General features: G+C 42.1%; 1 protein-coding gene across 1 annotated transcript; it reads right to left on the bottom strand.

The window, feature by feature from the left end:
* Window positions 1-8,211: 8,211 nt before the first annotated feature.
* On the bottom strand, window positions 8,212-9,399 carry TMEM246 (transmembrane protein 246). The gene has a single exon (XM_010296904.1). The coding sequence runs from the start codon at window positions 9,397-9,399 to the stop codon at window positions 8,212-8,214; it is 1,188 nt and encodes a 395-aa protein (XP_010295206.1).
* Window positions 9,400-9,640: the final 241 nt, after the last annotated feature.

Raw genomic sequence — 9,640 nt, 5'->3', positions numbered from 1 at the left:
TTCCGATCCATACCTTTTTGCTGAAGAACGCTGTGGCACATAACATGGGCATAAAGCCTTCCCTGCTTTGCAGTGTTTGCTTTATATTCCATTGCTTGCATCCTAGCAGAAAGATGAACCCCATGGTGTATTAAAGTTTCTCCACCACAAACAGAGGCATCTAGTATGCATTAAAAATATCTTTAATGGAATATATTATCTAAGAAGGTGTCAGACTGATGATCTTCTTCAAGGCCACATCAAAAATTGGAGTTTGAGTCTTGTCATTCCTGGTTTAGTTAGAAGCTGTCACAGGTAGGAAAGTACTTGGAAGTGTTTCTTTCCCAGTGTCATCTGTGATATGGTCTGACAGACTATTAGAGAAAAGCTGGGGGAGTCTTCTTGAAAAAAATAGTGTCTGACCTTTAGAAACCTTTTTAGACAATCCCCTGCAGCCCACCTTGCATTCCTAACTCTTTTGGAATTGTGAGTAATGGCTAGTTTGTGCCTTTCTAGTCCTTCTGAGCCAATATCCAGCACTTCAAGCACTAGGATTACAGGTCCTAGCAGAGATTCTGAGGACTGAGGAGAAAAAAAAGTGAATGGACATGATGGTTAACTTTTTCACTTAATTTAGGAATGGAAGCCTTTTCAGGCAAGAATATAGAATGAGCAGTCATGCTAGATAATGTCAGTGTAAGGTACAGTACTATTACCATGCTGAACCATGACGCTGACCATACTGTGCAGAAATTAGTAGTAGGGTGGTATTAAAAAGACATTCGAAAAGAGGACACACCATCATCATCACAGCTATGTAATCATAGTTTGGGGATACTTATAGCTCTAAAAATTAGGTTATAGTAGTATTGTGTATCCTTAAATATTAAGAGGAATAAGCTTGCATAGTGCAGGGAATGCAATGTACTTGCATTCAACCAAGCAACTAACTAACTAAGCCCCATAAAAAATAGCAAATCATTGTCTGTACTAATTGTTCTTTAGCAAAATTGGTTTATTATTCAGGCTGTAAGCCTGTTTCATGGAGTAGTGTTTGAACTCATAGTATTGCCAACTGTCTCAGCTTTACAGTGACCCAACTAATTTTGGAACAGTTTCTTTTTTTGTTTAAGCCTTTTTCACAGTAACATGATGGAGCTGTAGGGGTGTAGCTAGCAAGAGGCTGTCTGCTGCTGTGAGCATCCTTGGTAGAGGTAGCTACATCGAGACATTACTTTGACAGAGATTCAATTTGTGGCCATGGACAGCATGACTTTGATCATACAGGAAGACTGGGAGGCCTTTGGTGGACATGGAGCAGGAGGAACACCAGAGCCCTGGTGAAAGGTGTGTTCAGAGGAATAAAGATGCAGGTCTTTATTCACACTTGGGAGCTTCAGGAAAACAGGAGGCAGGAGGCAAAAAGAGGCAGAGATCATGCAGATGGATGTTAAGGAGTACAGATGCAACTTCGTGACAAAGTGTCTCAGTAATGGCATGAAACAGATGTCCTTTTGTAGCATCCACTGTTGTTTGTGTTGCCACCCATCTTAGTGGTATGTGGGGTTTGTCTTCTGCAGTTTGTAGTGCTGGCCATGTGGGCAGTGTTTGCTGTGGGAGTTCAGTTCCTGAGGAAGCACCAGCTCTTCTCTGCCTCCCTAGGGTTCCTCATCCCACCCGCCTCTGGCATGGGAAGGGGGAAGTGCTGCAAAGGTCCCAGGCTGAGGATAAGCACAGGGAGAATGGGAGGGGAGGGCAGTTGAGCTAAAGAACAAGTACTCTCACGTATTGGTATTCTTAAAAATAATTCTACAGACTATTGCAGTGATTGCTGATCTACCTTTCTAGTTAAGAGAAAAATCTTTAAATAGAGGAAAGATTACTAATTATTTTTTGAGAGTTTTGGGTGTGTGAGAATTGATTTCTTAAATACATATCTAGCTAAATACAGTGATGGAAGTTTTTCTGCATGGATTATGGCTTTTTATCTCTTAATGAGGAAGCTGCTATAAACAGTCTTGCAATATAAAAATCTTTATAGCTCATTCAAATCCCTATTTGAAACATCACTGCAAACAAGATGCATTAAGTAGTAAGAGAACTTAAATGTTCATTGTTGTGCCTTTTATAGCATGGAAACATAAAATGGTGGTTAGCTATCAGAGGTGGATGGTGTTAAAACACAAGCATCTAGCATTTTCTCTCACAAATGTGGCACAGCGTAAGTGAATTTTGTATTGGGGATTTTGCTGACATTGACTTTTCCATCTGAAATTACCATAAAAGATTTGATAGAAGTATACACTTAAAAATTTTAAAGACCACTAAAAACTGTCTTTACAGGTGACTTGGGTTATTATTTAGGTCTTAATTTGTGGTTTTTCTTTCTTGAGTTTGACAGTGCAGGTACTGTATTTTCATAGTGGAAGTTAATTTAATTGCTGTCCTTGTTAAATCCAACCTTGCTGTCAAAGGATCTGTCAGTTTTGCACTGAGGTTTGAGTGAAGGCTGTTGCTAGATGAAGTACTTTAAAATCAATGGAAAGCCTGGTTTAAAGGCAACAGGTAAAAATTTAGAATTGCTTATGTTTCTTCAGGTTGATGATTGTGGTTTTTCTGTTTGTTTCTAGCAGTATCATTCTGAGAGTAATTTTGCCTTTAATTACCCATATTAACTAGCATTTTAAACAAAAAAAAAGAAGTAAATGTGAAAAGAAACAAACTATAGTACATCTGAGAAACAAAGATGAAATAAATGGATGAAGTAATTTCAGAGATTACATGGTCATCAGGTGAAAAATGAAAAAGTTAAAGCTTCCCTCTGCACTTCAGTAAATGAAGTGCTATTAATCTTATCAACACTTTTGTATGTGGTCAGGCCTATTAAACGGTTTGAAATGGAATGGAAAAAAAACACTGAAGTTGGAAGAATGTCTGAGTATAATACGTCTCCACATGACAAACACCTGGCTCTGTATGCTCCAAGCGAGTGCTGCCTGCGTGATGGGGTTAAAGTCTAATCATACCACACTTGAGCTGAGTGGAGATAGCCTCCTCCTCACCTCTCCACCTGGTGCTGGTGTTTCCTGTTTTCCATACTCTGCGGTCTTGCTTAACTGTCTCAAAGTCCAGCTTGTTCATCCCTATCTAATCAGAGGTAATGTTTATTAAGTGGTTTGTTTTCCCCTACAGCCTGCAGCCCTCACCCCACTGCAGCGGGCCTGGCCTTTAACCTGACTGAAAGAAATCACCTGTATTTCTGGCTCCACAGCAATGTCTGCAGACATGTACATCAGAGGGGGTATGAATAGTTTGGGCAGAACGGACTCAGGCCCACAAAGAGCACTGAGGGGATTGTACGGGGTGGGGGGTTGGCTTGCTCTTCTTCGTGACTTAAAGCTGGGCTGCAACAAACACCATCACTTGGAATGAAAAACAGGCAAGCACGTAACATTACTGTTATCAAAACTGAAATCTTTGTAATAATTTCAAGAGTGAGGATAGCAAACGAGGATACAACTTCAAATCAGGCAGCCAGTGGCAACATTTCTGGGCTATGCAAAATAGCTGTAACAGGACACGAAGATAAATGTAATAATGGCCTCTGTGACTTTCTGTTGACATTCTGTTTTTAAAAAAGTAAGCAGGCAAACAAGTGGCTACTATAATGGGAGACACTTAACTGTTTATTACCCATTTATCTAAGCAGCACATAATCCCCCCCCAAAAACACACTTAGGTGCTGCATGTTAATGTTGGCATACAATTTGTAAAATATGAACTACAACAGATGTGTGAAGTGGACCAGTTTGCTGGAAAGACCATCGTAGATGTGGTTTCTGTGCTGCTGGAGGAACACTGGACACCATGACTGAAATTCAAAGAGCAATTAGGCACTGAAGAATACAAAGCTGGCCAGAGGCTTACTGACAGGGCAAGAAAATGTAACACTATTTTTCTTCGTCAACATTTAAAAATCACCACTGGTTACACAGCTGGGAATGTGGCATTCATAACTTGCTATGCTGAACAAAGTCTTGGAAATGGACATTGATATTGCTGACTTTTAGCTTACAGGTGGACAAATAAACTGACTGATGGGGCAGATTCTCTCAAAACATGAGCTGTCAGGACAGATAGTTTGTGGAAATGAAATTACTTTAGCAACAGAGGCACATGCAGTGAAGAAGCACAGACCATAGAGTACGTAATTCTATATGCATTTTTGGCAGATGTATGCTATACAGAAGATTATCAAGAACCATATGTTAGGCCCTGCCATCTGCTGTATTTGGATACGACATCTATAAAGCTGGTATCTTATAGATTATATCCATATATAAAGCTGGAAATACACAAAAAGAAACTCCAGCTTCAGGAGAGAAGCTGCCAGTGCTTTTGTAACTACAACTGTCTCCCGGAGAAAATAACCTTTTTTATTTCATTATCTATATAGCCATTCTATACAAAAGTATGCTAAGGTTAAATTCCAGCATCTAGAGCTTCATTTTATCTCAGGTCCCCAGTAAAATGCCCCAATACTTGATTGGAGAAGGGCCTGAGCAAGCTGGTCTAGTAAGACCTGCTTTGATTGGGATATTGTACCAGGTACCTTCAGAGGTCCTTTTCATCCTGAATTGTTGCAGGATCCAAATTATTACATACAAGCACATGCATGCAGGTGCAGGAACACAGAAGTATCCTTCTTAGTCAAATATAGTAAGGAAAGAGATGGATCTGCGAGTCAGGAGAACAAACAGTGGCATACAGAAAGAAGAGACAATAGAGTTTTCATAGAAAGGCTTTTATTTGGTAGAAAGTTTGCTTGTAAATATCTTTGGGAAAAAAGTAATTCACCCTGCATCCAGCTAAATTGCTGTTGAAATACCCAGTCTGGCAATTCACAGCTCCTCACAAGTGAGGGGAAAGCTTTTTCCTTCTCTCTTCAAATGCAGTGCCTTCTCACTAAGACGTTGATATCTACTGTAGTTAGAAAATCCTCTTGGACCTCTAATCTAATAGAGACTGTCAGTTTATGCTTTGTGTTCTGCCAGAATCCTGCATGTCCACTGACATGCCTTGAAAACAAAGGTAAATTTTGTTTAATTGAATAACTTCCCCTGAATTGTCTCGGACAACAATGCCTTGAATCCTGCTGTCTGGCCCATCAGGAAACAACCCTCTTGTGCAAGCAGTAGTTGCTGCATTGAAAAATAGTCTCTGAACTATTGTGAAGGAACCAGCACCCTAGAAAATCCATATTGTTTCTTTCAAAAATAGTCACTACATTTGTTTTGATGTGACTAAAACCAAACTCTTCAGGCTGTGTTTCAAGGAGTTAATCCTAGGCCTTGAACTTACGTAGCCTGAGATAAGGCAACTCAGGTCCGCTCCCCTGACAGAAAAGAGAGAGAAAAGGCTTGTGTGTTTGAAACTGCATTTTCAGCCTGAATTGTGTAACAAAATCCAACAGGAATTAAGAACTGACAGTAACCCCCCATTTTCTGTTCCAAGGGTGAAGTACACTTCACTAACTTGCCATTTCTAATAAAACATGTGGCCCAGAAAACAGAAACAAAAATCAATCTACTTGTGAAAGTTCAGAGGCAGCAGAAGGAACGCCTGCCACATTGGCCTGGTGGGCACTGAGCAAGTACCCGAGTATCTCAGAAATAGCCCCCAGCAGGCTCAGAAAAAGAAGCACCTGTACTGTAAAGGTGAATTGGGCACTTAAGGAAATTATTCTAGAAGGACCTGAAGAATTTATTAACCTGTTCCTTTCACAAAGGAGTTCATTCTCAGTGGGTTTATCTGAAACTTTCTTACTGGCAGGTTCAAGTTCTAGGACCTCTGCATATTATTTGGTCTCCCAGTCAACTTGTCTCTTATGCCCCTAGTTTGGATGGGATTCCTCAAATTCATGTTCTTAATTTTCAGCCATGAAGCTCAATGAAATTATTGACCTCCCCTGGACTTCTGGGATGACAAATGAAGTACTACTGGGCAAACAAGGAAAATAACTTCGAGACAAATGGATGAATCATTTCCCACATCAAAACATTTATTAACTGCATATAGTTAGTTGGTTACTTTTCTAAGGTTTCTTTCTTTCTTTTCCTTCCTCCTTTTTCCTTTCCCTGTCCAATTTCTAGTACTTTGCTGTGAGATTTTCTTTGCAAGAATGAGTACGAACAGACCCTCATGAAAAGAACAGGACATTGTCCTGGATTTGTATGGTACAAAGACAGAAAAACAGTGAAGAGAAAGCACACTGCACTGAAACATTCACAGCTGAAGATGCACGAACAAGGTGTATTTCCTCACACGCCCAGGCACTTAGTGGAATAAATATACAATGACACTCAAATCCTGCCATTTTAACCATATTATAGTAAAGCCTGAGAATCAGTTTGCCCACCTGCCACTGTGTGACCACTCTGGTATCTTTGGGGTTTTCATCAGCTGGGAATAAATTGTGGTTCTGCCTGTGCAATTTTTCCTGTATCCTCTGACAGGAAAGGTGTTTTGCCTATGGAATGACATGGAATCCACAAGCAGTTTTTTACTCACACCTGATGTCCAAAGGTATTATAAAAGTATCCAATCACTAAGAGAACAAAGCACTGCTCTGTGTTGTGAAGCCACTTCTAATCGGCTCACTTGCATTATGCATTTGTGTTGTGTAATTGATACCCATCATGTGCTGACAGCTGTAGGTTTTCAACTTTCTTTGGTTTCATCTCTCAGGGGTTTTACGTCTTTCACATCTACAAACCTGTTAAGAGCTTAAGGCATAAATCACTTGGGAGAGACTGAGGGAAAGAAAATTCAAAGCAGAGCTCTAACAACCCCCACTGACAAAAACTTGACAAGAACATTGTACATGGTTCATTCCAAAGCTAGGAACATCGTTTCAAAAATAGTTCAATCAAACTCCACATATAAGTTAATTTGATTCAAAGCCCACTACAGTCAAGGTGGGCTTTTCATTAGACATAAGCATTTTGGTGGCAATTTTGATTCTGTATGAGATCTCTGTCATCTGCATGGGTTTATATTTAACTGTGCCCACAGCTGTGGTGCAAAGTACCTATCCCAAATGCCTAACAACCAGAGCACATTAAGTTAATGGGTCAGTACCAGAGTGGCCCCTTGATGTGTTGTGCTATTGTTGCTTGTTTTTACGAACAGCTAGCTTTGTTTCCTATGGGTGTTCTGCTGGCTGCCAGGAGCAGTGGATGAAACACTTAGGCTGAGCCGTGAGTTACAGCTCCAAAATGAAACAAGGATGCTGCAGAATAACGGCACCTGAGCTAATCTTTCCTTTGCCTCTATGCTGATAGGAAGTCAAGGTAAATTCATGTTGAATGTCTAAGTCCAATCAACAACTGATAAGGCCTCTTTTAATGACCTGCATCCACTACAACTAGTAATGATACCAACCAGCATGATAGTCATCCTATACTGCTTTTAATGTCTGTAACGTATCAATGAAAACGTGCATTTGTGACCTGGCTGTGTAACATCAATGGCTGCTGTTCTGTGAAAACAAAGCAATAGGAAACTATTGCTGCCTTCAAAGCTGACCTTTAACGAAGCAGCAGAGGCTTTGTTTTTAAGAGTCTCTGTTCCAGGAAAAAGGAGCAGGAGGGGTAGAGGTGCAGATATGATCTTAGGGGGAGACAGAAACAAACAGAGGCTTTGTAAAAATTGAAAAATCTAAGCGAAATTTGTGGGAAAGTTCACAGAAACCACTGCTGCTTTTGAAAGATCTGCTCAATACCGTCAGAGATCAGACCTTAGTAAGGATGGGAAAATAAGTGCTTTTCCTCTTTACTAGCATAAATTTGAAACATCCACTTTGTCCAACATTTCTGTTGCTCTAAGGTGAGGATTTCTGTGACCAATGTAAAGGACAGTAGGCAGTGTAGCTGTTTGTATTGGTGTGAGAACTTTTCCCTAAGAATCATTAAGGAGAGTAGACAATCCACAACCCTCAATGGGAATCCTCCACTCCCCTCCCACATGATGCATGGTGACTAGTTATAAGTATATATTAAACAGGATCTGCATGTACATAAGTTTAAGAAGCTTTTTTTGAAAGAAAGTTATTTTTTGTCCACCTGAAGGCACAGGATGTCCAAGTGTGAGCAGCACAACATCCAAGTTTGCACAGTCTCTTTGCCCATTGGCAAGTTCTCTGGGCTTTGTGTCTGGAAAGGCATGAATAAATCACAGCAGTTTCGGGTTGTCATTTAGCCGAAGGCTGGAATACATTCCCACGTGCCGGACCAGGTTGGGTTCCACCACATAGGCATTCTCCCCCTTAGTATGCAGCAACGAGTAGAGGGCAATATCCTTAGCAAAACCCTGGCGGCAGTGCAGCCCCTTCAGGTAACCTAAGGCACGGCGGGCAGAAGGAGCTGAGAAGAGCATGGCAGGCGTGCAGCACTCGGTGACCGGAACAATATTATACAGCGTGGGGGCCAGCCGGCGCAGCTCCAGGATGTAATGCCGTCCCACCAGCTCTGACAAAGCCATACTGTACAAAGCAAAGAACAAGATAATGGGCCAACTGAGGCTGGGGCGCCCAGTTGCACAGGAGTACACGCAGTTCAGCACAGGCCCCAGAAACATGCCCAGACCCAGCCATTCGAGGATTCTCATGGGTTCAGGGTTGAAGTAGCGCTGAAGCCTCTCAGGATGGTAAAGCTTGAAGTAGAGTGCATCTCTGAGGTATGGTTTGGAAAACCGGGCCAACAAGAGGTGCTGCAAGACAGTGAATATCTCCTCCTCTGGCACAGCATCATCTTCCACTATGAGGATGTATTCCGGCTTGTACACCAACAGCGACTGCTCAAGGCAGAAGATGTAGTCCTGCTTCTCCTTCTCAAACTGGTTCACTCTGGGGTCAGGGTTCTCCCCAGTTTTGTCACGACTGACCATAGGAAAGAAGCTGCTCAGCAGCTTCACATCCTGATGGCTACTGGGGTCTGACTCCACATTACAGAGGAGGATCTGGTGGCTCTGGCAACGTGTACCACATTTCTGGAGGAGGCGGTGGAAGTGGGAGGCCACTTGCAAGACATAGTGGAAATCATTCCTCCTCTGCACAGTGATAATGGTGACCAGCAGCAAGGGCTGGAAGGCATCACTGCCAGAGGCTTTGGAGGCGTTTGGTATCTGCAGCTTCTCAAAATAACGGAGGGCAGCCTGGCCCTCCTGCTGGTTCTGCTCCAGGAACTCCTGGCTCATGGGGTTCAGGTGCCAGCGCCGCAAATAGAAGTAAGAGTGGAGAAGCCGGTGGCAAATCAAAGGTGCGAGCACACCAAATGTCACCACAGCCAGTGTGAGGAGATGGATAAAAGGACTGGACCAACGGCACCACCTCCCATAAAGCTGCCAGGCTTGGTGTAACATGGCTGCTGCAGAAGGAGAGCACCCCTGCTCTATTCATGCCCTCATTCCTTCACTTCTGATGCATCCTCCCTGGATTGCAAGGTATCACTGGGGCACTGGCTGCCCAACTGCACAATTTGTTCAAGCCTAGAGTGGAAGAAAAAAGATGGTTAATGAAACAGGAACTGTCAGAGTGAGAAGACTGTGATTTGAGAAAATGGAAAGCTGAAGGCTAGTCATTGAGTGAGCCAAAATAAAAGGC

Source organism: Phaethon lepturus, unplaced genomic scaffold (genome assembly GCF_000687285.1).
Source record: "Phaethon lepturus isolate BGI_N335 unplaced genomic scaffold, ASM68728v1 scaffold31221, whole genome shotgun sequence".
NCBI classification, from domain to species: Eukaryota; Metazoa; Chordata; class Aves; order Phaethontiformes; family Phaethontidae; genus Phaethon; species Phaethon lepturus.
This window is presented reverse-complemented; position numbering and strand designations above follow the sequence as displayed.